The sequence below is a fragment of the Periplaneta americana genome, chromosome 3 (genome assembly GCF_040183065.1).
Source record: "Periplaneta americana isolate PAMFEO1 chromosome 3, P.americana_PAMFEO1_priV1, whole genome shotgun sequence".
In the NCBI taxonomy this organism is placed as follows: Eukaryota; Metazoa; Arthropoda; class Insecta; order Blattodea; family Blattidae; genus Periplaneta; species Periplaneta americana.
The window spans coordinates 192,208,945-192,228,305 of NC_091119.1; the positions used below are offsets into that span (position 1 = coordinate 192,208,945).

Here is a 19,361-nt window from a genome sequence, read left to right on the forward strand (position 1 = left end):
AATGTATGGGCGAATCCAGAAATACATATAGAGTGTTAGTTGGGAGGCCGGAGGGAAAATACTTTTGGGAAGGCCGAGACGTAGATGGAAGGATAATATAAAAAAGTATTTGAGGGAGGTGGGAAATGATGGTAGGGACTGGATTAATTTTGCTCAGGATAGGGACCGATGATGGTCTTATGTGAGGGCGGCAATGAACCTCCGGGTTCTCTAAAAGCCATAAGTAAGTAAGTAAGGAAATGAGTAATCTAAGCTATATCGCGCTTACGACAAAGCTTGTATACCGAGGGCGTTTTAGCCAGCGGGGCAAGTAGATTTATCTATTACGAAATCATGGTATACTCCACGACATCCATAACCAACGAGCATTCATTTCAAATATCTCAACAAATCTGATTACACGTAACAGTCATTTATAATCAATAAGATGTCACCAAGTCAGATAATTAAAACAGCAATCTCCAACATAAAATAACATTAGTTCATTAGCGAACGTTTTTCAATGAAACACATACATAACACACAAACATCATCTACGCAAATTATCGTATATCCTACGACAATCCTCAACTAATGATTACTCTTAAAATATCTATTTTATCAATCATCATTATAAATTTTAAAATTTTAACATTATTGACAAATTTTAATCATAATTGTATATTTTATTTGTAACATGAGCTATATGTATAAAATATCCGTCCAATTCAATTTCAAAATCTAAAGATTAAATCAATAATTATCCTGTATTATGTCATATTTACATAAAGCTCATGAATCTCATGCATTGCATACATACTGTACATTGTTCTTTATTCTTTGTTATTTGCATAATTTATTATTATAGGTCCAGATTATATGTTTTTTGTTATATCTGAAGATGCCCCAAACGGCGAAAACGTTCATATATTTTATTAAATAGCAAATAAACATTGCAAGTTGATATGTCTTAAGATTGAAAATTTATTATACACTTATTTAATAATTCACCAGGCATATTGAAATATAAAAATGAATTGTAAAAGTAGAAGAAGTTTAAAATCTCCTTTTTAGTTTATTTGAAGAAATAATCTTGGTTGAAATTCTTAGGAGTTGTGCATATAGTCGATTCTTAAATGTAAGAAATCATTTCTGTAACAGATTATACTGGAGAAATGCTATATGATTCCGTATATAAAGTGACAAGAGAGATGGTTCAACATAGATTAAGATGTTCGGTAGAAGAGAGTCATATTGGTGTAATAATGAAAGAGCAATGCTGACAACTGGAATTCCAGGAGCAAAATTGGAAACTAATTGCCTTGACTACGAAGAAAATCTGCAGGAATGCAGTTTTGATCAGACGCGGAAGTTTGCAACTGTGTAATTTGTGCAGAGACAAAATATCGGCCTCAGCTAACATTCCACCTCTCGATTTTTTGCAACGTATTAATGACTTTCAATATTTCACTCTTTATTAGAAATTGTGTCCTCATTTGTAAGACACCACTTCTTAGCAGAGCAGAGAGGGAAAGAAGGTGACAGAAAACAGATACGTATACGTTAGTGATGTTCACAAAAAGATTGATATTATTATTATTATTATTATTATTATTATTATTATTATTATTATTACTATTCCTTATAAACTTTGAAAGCTATAGCCTGCTGAGTTTACAATATAATAACACTGCACCCTGTCTTGATAAGCAATTTTACAGTTATAAATTTCTAGCAGACAAAAAAGGCGATCTCTTATAAAGAAAATATATTATTGTTATTATTATTATTATTATTATTATTATTATTATTATTATTTAATCGAAAAACATAGAGAATTTAATATTGAAACCCATCTGGCATGTATTTATATGAAGAAAGCCTTCGACAGAGTAGATAGAAACAAATTATTGAATATTTTAGCACATGATGGTATTCCAAATCAATTAATAACAGCTGTTTACAATATTTATAATAATAATCATATACAGGTTAAGATTGAAAACAAATATTCAGAATGGAAACGAATAAATCAAGGAGTGAGACAGGGCTGTAGTTTGTCTCCTCTATTATTTATAATATACATGAATCACATTATTAAGGAGTGGAGATTGAAACCACATGGAAGTATACCGATAAGTCGTTTGTCCCAAATAGATACCTTATTATTTGCTGATGATATTGTGTTTATGGCAACTTCAGAAGATAATTTACAACGTTTGGTTTACAACTTTAATCAAATGGCAGAAAGTGTCAATATGGAAATTTCGACTGACAAATCTAAAGTGATGGCATTTTTAGGAAAGGAACCAGTCCGTAGCAAAATTTGCATCAATAATATCACCGAACAAGATAAAAATTTTAGTTATCTCGGTTACCAAATTTCATATGAAGAAAAAAAATATTTGAATGAGAAAATTATTAAATGGGGATAATCAATCAGATATTCAAACCAACCTTAATACAAAAACACACGCGCGCCAGAATTTATAAAACATTGGCCAGATCTATACTCTGTTTCTCTAGTGAAGCTTGGACGATTCGTAATATTGATTCACAAAGATTAACGGCGGCAGAAATTAGATTTATGTGTCGTACAGCGGGATACACGAGAATGGATCACATTAGAAATTTTGACATTATGAAAGAACTGCAGATTGAACCGATTACCGAATACCTACAGAAATACAGACAAAACTGGAGATCACATGTCATCAGAATGCCTCGTTCTAGAATTCCACGCCAAATTTTAAATTACCATCCTGTGGGCAAGAGAAACTTGGGCAGACCGTTCAAGCGTTGGCAAGAGATCGTAACGGGCCACTAGGCCCAATACATGCAAGGATGATGTTGATGATGATGATGATGATGATGATTATTATTATTATTATTATTATTATTATTATTGTTATGCCAAGGACAGTGGTGTCGTGGTTAGCACCCCTGCCTTGTAGTCGTTTCTCAGATAGCATGAGGCTCCATCAAAGATTTAGTTTTGAGTAAAATACGAGGTCTTTTTTGTGCCGAATGTTACCACTTAAACTTCCATATTTTTTTCTTCAGGGCGTAACGACAGTTTTTCCACGTCTTGATTTTCGCCTTCTTGTCTTGCAGATGGCGACTTATACACAGGCACAGTGGCAGATTTCTCCGGGATGGACCCCATAATCTACAGAGAACCTCTTCAGACGGAACAGTACGACTCCATGAGCCTCAATGGTGAGTTGAGACATTATTTAGACGTTTATTATCAAATAATTATTTCATATTTTTTATATCTTTAATTAACGTCTTCCGCAACTTGTGAGGCTGCCATTTATCAAAGAATAATGGAAATTAGATTAAAATCGATTAAAACATGATAAAAAATCAGAAATTTTGTAATATAGTGATCAATATAAAATTAAACGTAGTAATAGCGTAAAAGATCAACTATTGATCAGATTTTTTATTCGACAGATAATGGAGAAAACATGGGAGTATAAGGGTACAGTACATCAGTTATTCATAAATTTCAAAAAGGCATATGACTCGGTTAAGAGAGAAGTTTTATATGATATTCTTATTGAATTTGGTATTCCCATGAAACTAGTTCTATTAATTAAAATGTGTCTCAGTGAAACGTACAGCAGAGTCCTTATAGGTCAGTTTCCGTCAGATGCGTTTACAATTCATTGTGGGCTAGAGCAAGCAGATGCACTATCACCTTTACTTTTTAACTTCGCTCTAGAGTATGCCATTAGGAAAGTCTAGGATAACAGAGAGGGTTTGGAATTGAACGGGTTACATCAGCTGCTTGTCTATGCAGATGACGTGAATATGTTAGGAGAAAATCCACAAACGTTTAGGGAAAACACGGGAATTTTACTGGAAGCAAGTAAAGAGATAGGTTTGGAAGTAAATCCCGAAAAGACAAAGTATATGATTATGTCTCGTGATGAGAATATTGTACGAAATGGAAATATAAAAATTGGAAATTTATCCTTTGAAGAGGTGGGGAAGTTCAAATACTTGGAAGCAACAGTAACAAATATAAATGATACTCGGGAGGAAATTAAACACAGAATAAATATGGGAAATGCGTGTTATTATTCGGTTGAGAAGCTTTTATCATCCAGTCTGATGTCAAAAATCTGAAAGTTAGAATTTATTAAACAGTTATATTACCGGTTGTTCTTTATGGTTGTGAAATTTGGACTCTCACTTTGAGAGAGGAAGAGAGGTTAAGGGTGTGTGAGAATAAGGTACTTAGGAGAAAATTTGGGGCTAAGAGGGATGAAGTTACAGGAGAATGGAGAAAGTTACACAACACAGAAGTGCACGCGTTGTATTCTTCACCTGACATAATTAGGAACATAAAATCCAGACGTTTGAGATGGGCAGGGCATGTAGCACGTATGGGCAGAAATGCATATAGATCGTTAGTTGGGAGGCCGAAGGGAAAAAGACCTTTAGGGAGGCCGAGACGTAGATGGGAAGATAATATTAAAAAGGATTTGTGGGAGGTGGGATATGATGATAGAGACTGGATTAATCTTGCTCAGGATAGGGACCAATGGCGGGCTTATGTGAAGGCGGCAATGAACCTCCGGATTCCTTAAAAGCCAGTAAGTAAGTATATAGCTTTTGATATTACTAGGTTAAAAGGCGATATTTTCGATTCGAAGTACATTCCCATAAACCAAATATCTCCGAAAATATTCTTTCACCTACTTCTTCATAAGAATTCTCTCTTTCCACTAACACAATTTCACGCCCACCATCATCCCGATGCATGAAGTTCAGAAACTGTAATTCGTCTTCGAAATCATCAGCTGTGAATCTCACGGCTATTTTTTATTACTAATCACTGTTACATCCCTTAACAGATCGAACATGGCCGGTTAGAGATCACCGTGATCAGCCACCTGTTTAAGGGACATTATGACTGACTGAACTTTTACACATCAAGACCGACGCATATTCATCACTTCTTTACTCATTCACTATGTCCTCCATGACCATTTCAACATTTTATTGTCTATCCCTTATTAACATAATAATCCTATCTTATTCTATTTCCCTAGTCATAGAAATTTCCTTTACTATACGATTCCACTACAATTCTGTTACTAACTCTACCTTATATTGACGACAAAGCCATACCAAGACTGTCAATAAGTGGGTCTTTTATTAAGTATAGCGACAGTGTAAAAAATCTTGGATTATTAATGGACAGAAATCTAAACTGGAATATTCAAGGTAACTCACATCTGTAAGAAAATATTTTAATTGCTCCATTCTCTAAATCACTTGCAAAACTGTCTGCCTCTTTCCACAAAAAGAAACATTATTCAATCGCTAGTGATGCCCCATTTTGATTACTGAGATTCTCTCTTGACAAATTTAATATAACTGTCAATTCAGTTGAAAGACTACAACGTGTTCATAATGTGTGTCCGCTTCATCTGCAATACTCGTAAATTTGACCATACAACGCCATCTTTTGAAATTCTTTCATGGGTCCGCCTAAAGGAACGTAGAATAGCACATTCTTTATCTGTTCTGTTTAGAATATTGTTCACTTCTACTCCAAAATATCTGAAAACTCGCTTTGAATATCTTACAACGTTACACAATCAACATCAGGCCTTATTATCCATTCCTCGTCACCGTACCTCTTTCTATTCATCCTCTTTCATCGTGTCAGTTTGTCGTCTGTGGAACTCCTTACCTCGTCATGTCAGAGATTGCCGAACGGTTAATCAATTTAAATTAAGAATTACATACTTTTTCATGAAATTGATTTGTGAGTGTTAACCGATTTTTAGAGTTTATTTATTATTTTAATGTACCGAAGTACATATGATATTTTCCATGCAGATATTCTGCGTCATCATACGATGAAAGAGTAATGGAACGGAGAAAAATTCTCTCCGGCGCCGGGATTTGAACCCGGGTTTTCAGCTCTACTTGCTGATGCTTTATCCACTAAGCCACACCGGATACAACTCCGACTCCAAGAGTTGGAGCTTAATCTGAGACGATTCTGACCGGCGGCGGAGTTGTATCCGGTGTGGCTTAGTGGATAAAGCATCAGCACGTAGAGCTGAAAAACCGGGTTCAAATCCCGGCGCCGGAGAGAATTTTTCTCCGTTCCATTACTCTTTCATCTTATGATGACGCAGAATATCTGCATGGAAAATATCATATGTACTTCGGTACATTAAAATAATAAATATGATATGCGTAAATCACTTCGTGATTTAAGACGGCGCTTATTCCGTCGGATCCCGGCCAACTAGTCACTCATACCGAGTGCACCTCAGCACATGTGTGGACTTCGGTCCTGCGTTCATAGACATCTATGACGTAGTGCAGAGGGCGGCCACTAGAGGGAACCCAAGAGTTGGAGTTTAATCTGAGACGATTCTGACCGGCGTCGGAGTTGTATCCGGTGTGGCTTAGTGGATAAAGCATCAGCACGTAGAGCTGAAAACCCGGGTTCAAATCCCGGCGCCGGAGAGAATTTTTCTCCGTTCCATTACTCTTTCATCGTACGATTTTTAGAGGTTATTCTATGCATATAAATTATCATTTAGGCCTATCATGAAGTAGAATTAGGATATGAATTATAAATAACTTAATTATGTACCATGTTTAGTTAATATTTCATTATAGTCCATGTAAGCTTGTTAATGTGTATGGAAATTATTTTTATATTTAAGTATGACTTTACTATTTTTGTCATTGTTTCATTATGTATTTCACTTCTGGTAGTGTGGAAGAGAAGGCCTCATGACCTTAACTCTACAAGAATAAATAAATAAATACCTAAATATTATTCTTGTATTATTTGTATGATAAGTTTACATAATATTCTTATTCGCTCTCCATTATTGATTTCTCTGTTATGTAGGCTATCTCAAAAACTATATTCTATAATAAAATGATTGCTGATAGTTTTCCGGTAATTTAATTCAGCTTAACAAATGTTTGTTATCATGACACTTATTTCGAGAAGGGAAAACGAGAAATAATTAGTATCTAACAAGAAGAAACTTGAGTTTAAAAAGCGAAATAAATTACCTGAGAATAACTATTATATTCGATAAGATAATTCCATTGCGAACGACTGTAATTCTGAACAACTAAACATTCCAGATTATAATAACATTCAGAAAAAAAAAACAGTCGAATCGAAGCAGAGATTATAAGAATGAAAGGATCCTTGGAATAAAAACAACTGAATATTTGCGGTTATAACAAAAATTTCTTTTGAACTCTTTTAACATTTACTCGCTCATAATATTTTTATCATTGCTTATCTGTAATTTTGAATATGTTCAATGTTATTGTAAACAATTTTTACTTATATAATAATTGCGCAATTGTTGTAATTAATTATTGTTGTATGCCGAGATGCGAGTTTGATGCAGTCATTTGATTGCTAATACATCGAAGCAGAAACGATAGAAATAAAACAAATGAACATAGGAGGAAAAAACTGTTACTTATTAATTTTGAGCAGCATGTTTTTAACTATCAGTGTAATTCGATTTTCACTGGCCGATCTAGCGTCAGTGGGCTCGTTCATTGGCTGAGAAACGTTCGCGTGGGATTCTACCGAAGCGCGTGGACGTGTATTATTATTATTATTATTATTATTATTATTATTATTATTATTATTATTATTATTATTATTATGTATGGCTCTAAAAGAGGTCTCGAACAATTGAATATAATATACACTAGTGGCTTGTGCAGCAAATTCTGCTCCAAACTAAGTTCGTTACTTACTTACTTACTTACTACTTACTTACTTACTTACTTACTTACTTACTGGCTTTTAAGGAACCCGGAGGTTCATTGCCGCCCTCACATAAGCCCGCCATTGGTCCCTATCCTGAGCAAGATTAATCCATTCTCTATCATCATATCCCACTTCCCTCAAATCCATTTTAATATTATCTTCCCATCTACGTCTCGGCCTCTTTAAAGGTCTTTTCCCTCCGGCCTCCCAACTAACACTCTATATGCATTTCTGGATTCGCCCATACGTGCTACATGCCCAGCCCATCTCAAACGTCTGGATTTAATGTTCCTAATTATGTCAGGTGAAGAATACAATGCGTGCAATTCTGTGTTGTGTAACTTTCCCCATTCTCCTGTAACTTCATCCCTCTTAGCCCCAAATATTTTCCTGAGAACCTTATTCTCAAACACCCTTAACCTATGTTCTTCTCTCAACGTGAGAGTCCAAGTTTCACAATCATAAAGAACAACCGGTAATATAATTGTTTTATAAATTCTAACTTTCAGATTTTTTGACACCAGACTAGATGATAAAAGCTTCTCAACCGAATAATAACAGGCATTTTCCATATTTATTCTGTGTTTAATTTCCTCCCGAGTATCATTTATATTTGTTACTGTTGCTCCAAGATATTTGAACTTCTCCATCTCTTCGAAAGATAAATTTCCAATTTTTATATTTCCATTTCGTACAATATTCTGGTCACGAGACATAATCATATACTTTGTCTTTTCGGGATTTACTTCCAAACCTATTTCTTTACTTGCTTCCAGTAAAATGCCCGTGTTTTCCCTAATCATTTGTGGATTTTCTCCTAACATATTCACGTCATCCGCATAGACAAGCACCTGATGTAACCAGTTCAATTCCAAACCCTCTCTGTTATCCTGGACTTTCCTAATGGCATACTCTAGACTAGAGCAAAGTTAAAAAGTAAAGGTGATAGTGCATCTCCTTGCTTTAGCCCACAGTGAATTGGAAATGCATCTGACAGAAATTGACCTATACGAACTCTGCTGTACGTTTCACTGAGACACATTTTAATTAATCGAACTAGTTTCTTGGGAATACCAAATTCAATAAGAATATCATATAAAACTTCTCTCTTAACCGAGTCATATGCCTTTTTGAAATCTATGAATAACTGATGCACTGTACCCTTATACTCCCATTTTTTCTCCATTATCTGTCGAATACAAAATATCTGGTCAATAGTTGATCTATTACGCCTAAAACCACACTGATGATCCCCAATAATTTCATCTACATATGGAGTTAATCTTCTCAAAAGAATATTGGACAAAATTTTGTACGCCGTCAACAAAAGTGATATTCCTCGAAAGTTACTACAGTTAGTCTTGTCCCCCTTCTTAAAGATAGGTACGATTATGGACTCCTTCCATTGTTCTGGTACAATTTCCTTTTCCCAAATAGCAAGTACAAGCTTATAAATTTCGTTAAATAATGCGCTTCCACCCTCTTGTATTAATTCTGCTGGAATTTGATCGATACCTGGAGACTAAGTTCGTTAGACGTTCAAATAAAAATTTTTCAGATTTATATTCAGTGAAGAATACTTGACATTTTGAAAGTTATTTGCTTCCATAATAGTGAAACATACTCCCTCTGAATGTTTTTTTATGCCAAATACTTTTCCTTGAACCTATCCGTCTTCAGTTCTTGTGTTTCAATGAGAAATCTCAAGTAACAATGTCAGGACGATCAGCGAGTTTTTCATGTGGGAGTAATGCAGTAGCTATTTCAGGTCATTGCGGATTGTAGGTGAAAGTTAAGAAAATGTAAGGTTTGTCATGCTTTGAACAAAAGACTTAGGATCTTGGTATAGCTGGTGCATGTTTTGTGAACTACCCTGAAATGTAGAGAGCAGAATCACTTTTTCCCACTAAGAGATCTTGCTGAGGTGATTAAGAGACTACAAAATCTTGAAGGCCTCTTATTTGATCTGTAAGTAATACGTTTTGGTCTTTTCTTAGGAATTGTAATTTTTTCGCTTCCTCCAGACAATACTGGTCTACCAAATATTGCTGGATTAATTTGTGTAACAATGAATGTTATCCCGTATATTTTCTGTAATATAGGCTGTTGTGAGGAATCTATTGCCGAGATGCGGAAAATGAGGCGAATGATTTGTCAGATTTGTAGAATTTTATATGCGCCCTAAATAAAATTGTCCATCGTAAATCGTTAGCAATTTCAGTGTTTCATTCGTTGCTGGTTGCGAGAAATAAACTTACTCATTACGGTAGCAAGAAGTGAAATGGCATGCTATTTTCCCTACAACAAAATATACTTGGCAGCACAGTGAAATTAGTTTAATTAGATATTAACTTTATACATTTTTCAATTATAAAATTAAGTAGTAAGAAAAAAAACATGAAAATCCGAGAATAAAAGCATTATCACCCAACATTCAGCAGAGTGCTAGTACTCTGTCATGGTACGCAGTTTCATCTGTAGCAATTTTTGACATGTTTTTTTCGGGTCGAACAATTCAGTGCAGCATTTGAATTAATGATGAAAATAACATTTTAAATATGAACAGAGCAAACACAGTTGATATTAAAAATCCTCTGTATGGGCTTTGTCTTCATTTATCTGATATTACACTAATGTAAAATTCAGATTCCGCGGAATCTCTGTGCGCTCTAAAATTAGTTATGACTGGTCATGGACGGTACATATAGATAATATTACAACATTCTGGCTTTCACTCACATTTTTTGATGGGCTATATGAACCCGTAGGTCATGTAATGATACACCACACACACTGCTATCTAATGCACTTGATTATTTTTGGTTCTGGCCGAGATGAACTCAAAATTAAAGTAGCTGGAACTCTCATGGCTACAGTCACGCAAGCTACTGTATATTAAAATCCATAGAATTCAATAGTACTGTATAACGTCCCTTTAAGTTACACCTACTATTCAGGGATGAAAAGATGATGGCGAGATGGGCACACAAACCAACTGTGGAATGCCAATGTTGAGCAGGATATAAGAACAGACAAATCTAGCAGAACTAGTGGCTTGTGCAGCAAATGCTGTAAACTAAGTTTATTAGACGTTCAAATAAAAAATTTTCAGATTTATTTTCAATGAAGAATACCATACATTTTGAAACATATTTGCTTCCGTAATAATGAAACATACTCCCTCTGAATGTTTTTTATGCCAAATACTTTCTCTTGGACCTATCCACCTTCAGGTCTTGAGTTTCAACGCGAAAATGCAAGTAACAATTTCAGAACGATCAGTGGGTTTTTCATATGGGAGTAAGCCAATAGCTATTTCAGGTCATTGTGGATTCTAGGTGAAAGTTAAAAAATTGTCAGGTTTTCTATGCTTTCCAACAATAGCATAGCATCTTGGTATAGCTGCTGCATGTAGAGCTAAAAATGTAGAGGGTAAAGTCATTTTATCCTGCTAAGAGATCTTGCTGAAATGATCGGGAGACTACGTAATTTTGTAGGCTTCTCATTTTATCAGTAAGTAATACCTTTTGGTCTTTCCTTAGGAACTGTAATTTTTGCGCTCTCTCGAGCCAATACTGAAGAGAATGACGCATATAAATATCTACAACATACCGCCATTGAATATATGAAAAAGACCCAACCCTACTTGATTAATAACAATAAAAATATTTGATTTTTAATAACAATATTATTATCTTACGTAAGTTTTGTAGTTATATACTATATAGCCTCCACTCAGTTAATTATAGAAATGAAGAGCTAATTTAAGATATTCTCTATTTTATAACCCCAAAACGTTTCACTTTCATATCATCATAATATTAATGAAAAGTAGTCACATCATGGCATTAACTATAATAATATTTCATTTCTAAAGGCAATAATGTCATCAACCACCTCAAATTCTGTAGATTTTAATATCCAATACACCACAACTGTACTCAGAAAATTACACACCGCAGAATCAGACCTGTAAATTATTTTTAGTAAGTCTAGAAGTTTTTAATAACCAATTGAGGGCTTTGCCGGAAGAAAGGCGGATAGACCTATACGCCCTTCTTCGGGAAAACGGTTTAAAATGTAGTGAATAATTGTAGTAGCGAAATTTTGTTTTGATCGTACTGTACATACCTGCAGGACAGGGCTGCGTGCGTGTATAACATTTTATTCAGGTGCGTTTTAAAAGCTTAGATTGCAGGTATCTCAATTCGCCATATTGACGTATACGCCCTTTTTCCCCTCAATTGAATTTGAGCTCTAAATATGTCAGCAATCCTGCGGGTCATGGCCTTCGTGTAATACCCTATTGTTTATTTTAGTGTGTGTTTTGTTTTATTCTGAAATGCAACTAATTAGTTCTCAAAACTGACGAAAGATGGATTTTGGAAAATAAGAAAACGATGTAGGAAAATTGACATTTCACTGAAAACTACTATTGTTCTGAAAAACTTTGGGTTCCAAGCTTCAAAATGAGAGGTCATTTATTAAAATCCGTTCAGCTGTTTTCCCGTAATCTCCATTACCAGTTCAAATTATATATATATATATATATATATAGATGTGTCACAGATAGAACACTAATGATCACGTGCATAAACGTCAGTTAAAATTGTCACATAAACCCTGATAAGCATTTTTAAGGTGCATCGAATCGGTTAGGACTTAAATATAGAAACAGTTTTAGAAGTTCAAGAGATAGAGGAAACACGCCCTTTATAAAACATTGGATAATACATTCGGTTAGAGACTGGACAATTTAGTGAATTACCTTTCAATTCAGATCAGTATTCATGTCATATATATCCTCAGAGTGGAGTTTTTTTATAATTTTTTACTGCATTGTGTTATGATATATTGCAAACTTTAAACTTCCAATACGTAACTTGTATACATAAAAATGTAATCGATACGTACCCATTATCATGTGCCGTTACTCGGTGTCTTCCTATCCAGTTAATGTACGTCTGCTACTGTGAGAAATAATCAGAGCGTGAAAGATTAATACACTCTGTAATAAAAAGGAATTGGTTCCACTTAGGCGTCTTATCTGTCCTGGAAAAGTAAAAAGACGACTAAATAAAGGCAGTCAGATATATATGTGAGAATTATACGTACGAGAAGAGCAAAATCCCGGTTAATTTACAGGCTGAAGGAAAAAAGAAAGTCTCTTAACTTTTTTTCCATTGAAGTAGACGTGGATTACGGCATGTTTTCGGAATAATGCAGTAACTTACTGAGGATATTAGGAGGTTAGAGGAGATTACGATAGGAGCGGGTGCAGGTGCACTTTGGATTTTTAAAGACATGGAAGGATTTGTTCGTATTATGAAGTGCAGAAAATATAAATGGCATTGACACTCTATTCACGTCTGTGTGAGTGAATATCGGGGATTTAGTACAGTACGGAGAAGAAAACCTGCATCTCGAATGGCTCCGCGAATACTCTTGCGCATAAATCGAATTGTCATGAAGGTAACGCAAGCTAAATCATTATAATTAGGCTATGTTATTGCGTTTTATGAGTTTCGTAATAATTCATTTCATATGTTTAATCTATCGTATAGTTTACAGTACATAATATTCTTAGTGCTAAATTTTTAAACTAAAACGGTGCTAGTCATAGACATTTCGCTAGTCCGCGCTACGAGCGTGCTAAACTAGCCCCGGCTATCGACTGGTTACTTGTACAGGATTCATATCGCTAACACTGGTTTATGAATACGAAAAACGTTAGTTCGCTGATCATCCATCGGAAGCCCGTGCTAAGAATGTCTATGAATACAGCCCAATATGATTAAGGTATCTTGGCTATAGTACTGTCATTGACTATAGTTAAATACCAGGTTTTGTATTAAAACAAATTTACTAATGATGATAAGTACATATTCGTCATTAGTCCTTCTTGATTTGGCTACATTATTACTAGATGGGGAATTTCTTTCCCTATAAAGTTTCACATTATATTGTAGCTGAAAAATACAATGCGTGCAGTTCTGCATTATGTAACTTCAACCCTCCTAGCCCAAATATTTTCCTATGCACCTTATTCTTAAACACTTTTCCAAATTTCACAACCATAAAGAACAACCGGTAATATAACTGTTTTATAAATCCTAACTTTCTGCTTTTTCGTGAGCAGACTGGATGAAAAAAGCTTCTCAACCGAATAATAACAGGCATTTCCCATATTTATTCCGCGTTTAATTTCCTCTCGAGTGTCTTTTATATTTGTTACTGTTGATCCAAAGTACTTGAATTTTTCCACCTTTTCAAAGGATAAATTCCAATTTTTATATTTCCATTTCGTAATGTGTACTGGTCACGAGACGTAATCATATAGGCTACTTTGTCTTTTCGGGATTTAGGCTACATTCAAACTATTTCATTACTAGCTTCATGTAAAATTCCCGTGTTTTCCCTAATCGTTTGTGGATTCAGAATTATTATTATTATTATTATTATTATTATTATTATTATTATTATTATTATTATTATTAGAATAACAGACAGGGTTTGGAATTGAACGGGTTACATCAGCTTTTTTGTCTATGCGGATGACGTGAATATCTTAGGAGAAAATTCACAAACGATTAGGGAAAACACGGGGACTTTACTTGAAGCAAGTACAGCAATAGATTTGGAAGTAAATCCCGAAAGTACAAAGTATATGATTATGTTTCGTGACGAGAATATTGTACGAAATGGAAACATAAAAATTGGAGATTTATCCTTCGAAGAGGCTGAAAAATTCAAATATCTTGGAGCAACAGTAACAAATATAAATGACACTCAGGAGGAAATCAAACGCAGAATAAATATGGGAAATGCCTGTTATTATTCAGTTGAGAAGCTTTTGTCATCTAGTCTGCTGTCAAAAAATCTGAAAATTAGAATGTATAAAACAGTTATATTACCGATTGTTCTATATGGTTGTGAAACTTGGACTCTCACTTTGAGAGAGGAACAGAGATTAAGGATGTTTGAGAATAAGGTTCTTAGGAAAATATTTGAGGCTAAGAGGGATGAAGTTACAGGAGAATGGAGAAAGTTACACAAGGCAGAACTGCACGCATTGTAGGCCTATTCTTCACCTGACATAATTAGGAACATTAAATCTAGACGTTTGAGATGGGCAGAGCATGTAGCACGTATGGGCGAATCCAGAAATGCTTATAGAGTGTTAGTTGGAAGACCGAAGGGAAAAAGACCTTTGGGGGGCCGGGACGTAGATGGGAAGATAATATTAAAATTGATTTGAGGGAGGTAGGATATGGTGATAGAGACTGGATTTATCTTGCACAGGATAGGGACCGATGGCGGACTTATGTGAGGGCGGCAATGAACCTGCGGGTTCCTTAAAAGCCGTTTGTAAGTATTATTATTATTATTATTATTATTATTATTATTATTATTTTCAATACCAGACTCGTTGGAACTAAATCAAAGCCTGATATGTAAATGTTTTGTATTTTTTTTTATTTATTTCCTTGCATTCGAGACAGTCAGTGAATTAGTGAATATAGCTTTTATATATGCATTACTGGATTATTCGTTGAAATATTTAAATGAAATCGGATTCCATTGCAATTTCCAATTTCATTACGGTTATATAAGTATCTGACGACTGTATTGTCCACAGTGGTTAAAACCAGCATTTAGAATGTTGCGTAAAATTGTTGTGTGTTTGAACTCTGCCTACATTAGCCTATAAATGTTTTCCATTGTGAATGCGATGCCCTGTGTCATCTTAAGTGGGGGTCTGGCATCGTGCTTTTTACAGCATTTTAACCATATGTGGTCGAAAAAATGTGTGTGTTTGGTTTTCATTTTTTTCATACCCTCAGGACGTACGAGTAGATGATTTTTCTCAATGTTCAGTTTTCCAGCATTTTACAACATTAATGTTAACACAAAGCGCACTTAGAATTGAGATATTTTCATCATTCTTGCGCCAAAATGAAGCTGATTAACGTAGCTAAGTGCCAAACTACAAATAGTGTCCTACTGCGTAAGAAAGATAATTTAAAACTCCAACATCTTAAATTTTTATTTTTATTTTTTCAAATTTTCTTTTCTTAATGGAATAAGATATGGAAAAACTGTTTTAACCGTATATTCTGTGTTCTTTTAGGAGTAAGAGAAATAAATTTTGTTCTAACATAAAAATTGTGGGCCAGGGACTAAAACGAATTTCAATATTCGCTTTAAAAAATTGCCCCTCCACTCACAAAAATATTTGAGGGGTTTATTTTGTGTGAAAATCCTTAATTTTGTGTCAGGTAATCAGGGAAAAAAAGAATTAAAAAAAATAGATAATAAATTGCACATTTTTCTCTCAAGGGTAGATAAGTATCTTAAGGTATGTATTAACGTTTTGGAGGAAAATCTACATTTTTTAACCAACCTTTTAAAGATATTTATTAGACAACATATGAAAGTAGACTAACATAACCATATATCAGAAACTTCAATTTCACTTTTTGATTCCTTAAAAAAATAATTAATTAAAAATTATTCTATTTCTTCAAAATGCCATATATTTTCTAAAAATTACTCAATTTTGAAATTTCTTTTACTGAGTTATTGCTGTTTATGCTTACAATGCTCTGTACTAGGATTTTGCAGCTAACATTCTTACAAAGAAAATTTTAATAATAATAATAATAATAATAATAATAATAATAATAATAATAATAATAATAATAATGTTTCATTTTCGCTGGCAGAGTTAAGGCCATAAGGCCTTCTCTTCCACTCAACCAACCTTAATCAATACAATACATATTTAAATTACAAATATTTACACTACACTTAAAAGGTTCTCCAGCTATATTCTTCAGTTAAGTTTTAAAGTTTTAAAGACTAGTAGACTACATATTTATTTAAATTTAGATAAACCTAATAGGTAAAGTAGTAACTTAATTTATGAGCTAATTTAATTCAATCAATTATAATTAATTTAAGATATGAGTTAGCTAGTAAAATGATGAAAATTAATTTAATATATGCTTACTAGGACTATGTTACAGAGAGAAAAAAAATATATGTATATAAATCTGAAATATATTTCTATAATGAGAATATTAATGTAATTGCCATCAGAGGTTTTGTAAACCTATTTAGAGAAATTAATGGTAATAATAAGAATGGACAGATGTTAGTTTCATTATAGGTAACAAATATTAATCAGCAATTAATCTGTTAAGTAAGAATTTATGTAATTTTGACCTAAATGAAGTTATTGTCCAACAACCCCTTACATCACTCGGAAGCGAGTTCCAATTTCTAGCAACTGAAACTGTATAAGATGAAGAATATAAAGATGTCTTGTGGTAGGGTATAATGAGTAAATTGTTATGATGAGATCTTGTACTTAGCTGATGATATGCAGATAAATTTTTAATTTTAGTCATAAAAACGCCATTTCAAACGTTAATACATACCTTAACCTATAATAGGGTAAAATACAGTATTTAGGGCTAAGAGGGTGAAGTTACAGGAGAATGGAGAAAGTTTACACAACACAGAACTGCACGCATTGTATTCTTCACCTGACATAATTAGGAACATTAAATCCAGACGTTTGAGATGGGCAGGGCTTGTAGTACATATGGGCGAATCCAGAAATGCATATACTGTAGAGTCTTAGTTGGGAGACCGGAGGAAAAAAGACCTTTGGGAAGGCCGAGACGTAGATGGGAAGATAATATTAAAATGGATTTGAAGGAGGTGGGATATGGTGGTAGAGACTGGATTAATCTTGGTCAGGATAGGGACCGATGGCGGGCCTGTGTGAGGGAGGCAATGAACCTCCGGGTTCTTTAAAATCCGTAATAGGGTATCAATTTTATTAATGATTGACTTCTGGTGTTATATGAATTTCGTTTCTAACCGTATGGTTGGTTGAAGGATTTTATGACTCAGTACTTTAGGAATTATTCATGTGTTGAAATTATGCAATTGTAATGCGTGTTCATAATGCATGTGTTCGATTTATTTGCAACGTCCGTAGATCTGACCGTATCACACCTTCACTAAATATGCTGTCCTGGGCGCGTCTCAAAGAGCGAAGAACTATTCACTCTCTCACTTTACTCCTCAATATTCTTCTAACCTCTAACCCTAGCTACTTAGCTTCTCGTTTTCGACATTTGTCCTCATATCACGAAATAGATACTCGCTCACAACACCATATCACACTCTCCATTCCTTAACACAGAACATCCTTCTACTCTTCATCTTTCACCGTCTCTGCAGCTCATCTCTGGAACTCTCTACCACAACATGTCAGAGACTGTCGGATATTGTCTAGTTTCAAAAATAAATTAAAATTGCACTTTTTCAATTCAGATTCCTTTCAGTTATAAGCCCTTTTCTCTGCGATAGTTTTGTAAAAATATAGGCTATATATTTCTTTCCTTCCTTTCCCCTTTTTGTTCTCTTTATCAGCCGATGAATTTATTAGCATAGCCATTTTATTGTGAATTTTATTTAATATTCGTATTTGTTTTCTTTTTTATTATTATTATTTTATTACATTCCATTTTGTTATATTCTACCTTACGTTTTCCATATTAACCATTTGTACTGAATGAGTTGCTTTTGCTATATTCCAATGTATTTTACTTTCTTTTTTCTATTATGGTATGATTTTCATGTTGTTTAGTGGCGATTTTATTATGCTATTATTTTTTTAATATGTTAGTATTAAACGATTAGGGAAAACACGGAAATTTTACTTGAAGCAAGTAAAGCGATCGGTTTGGAAGTAAATCCCGAAAAGACAAAGTATATGATTACGTCTCGTGACCAGAATATTGTACGAAATGGAAATATAAAAATTGGAGATTTATCCTTCGAAGAGGTGGAAAAATTGAAATTTCTGGAGCAACAGTAACAAATATAAATGACACTCGGGAGGAAATTAAACGCAGAATAAATATGGGAAATGCGTGTTATTATTCGGTTGAGAAGCTCTTATCATCCAGTCTGCTGTCCAAAAATCTTAAAGTTAGAATTTATAAAACAGTTATATTACCGGTTGTTCTGTATGGTTGTGAAACTTGGACTCTCACTCTGAGAGAGGAACATAGGTTAAGGTTGTTTGAGAATAAGGTGCTTATGAAAATATTTGGGGCTAAGCGGGATGAAGTTACAGTAGAATGGAGAAAGTTACGCAACGCAGAACTGCACGCATTGTATTCTTCAACTGACATAATTAGGAACATTAAATCCAGACGTTTGAGATGGGCAGGGCATGTAGCACGTATGAGCGAATCCAGAAATGCATATAGAGTGTTAGTTGGGAGACAGGAGGGAAAAAGACCTTTAGGGAGGCCGAGACGTAAATGGGAAGATAATATTAAAATGGATTTGAGGGAGGTGGGATATGATGATAGAGACTGGATTAATCTTCCACAGGATAGGGACCGATGGCGGGCTTATGTGAGGGCGGCAATGAACCTTCGGGTTCCTTAAAAACCATTTGTAAGTAAGTAAGTAATATGTTAGTATTCTGTTCTTCAACTTTTCGTTAAATTTTAACTGCTTGTATACTTTGTGACCCGGTAGAATGTAAGGGAAGGCCCTA

At 34.2% G+C, this 19,361-nt stretch overlaps 1 protein-coding gene across 1 annotated transcript in view; it reads left to right on the forward strand.

Annotated features, from left to right (window-relative positions):
• The window catches only part of Sema1a (semaphorin 1a), a 1,121,749-nt gene that overhangs the window by 970,180 nt on the left and 132,208 nt on the right, over positions 1-19,361 (forward strand). Inside the window, exon 6 of the mRNA XM_069822411.1 lies at positions 3,094-3,198. Within this exon, the coding sequence (XP_069678512.1) occupies positions 3,094-3,198 (105 nt within the window). The remainder of the gene's footprint in view (positions 1-3,093; positions 3,199-19,361) is intronic.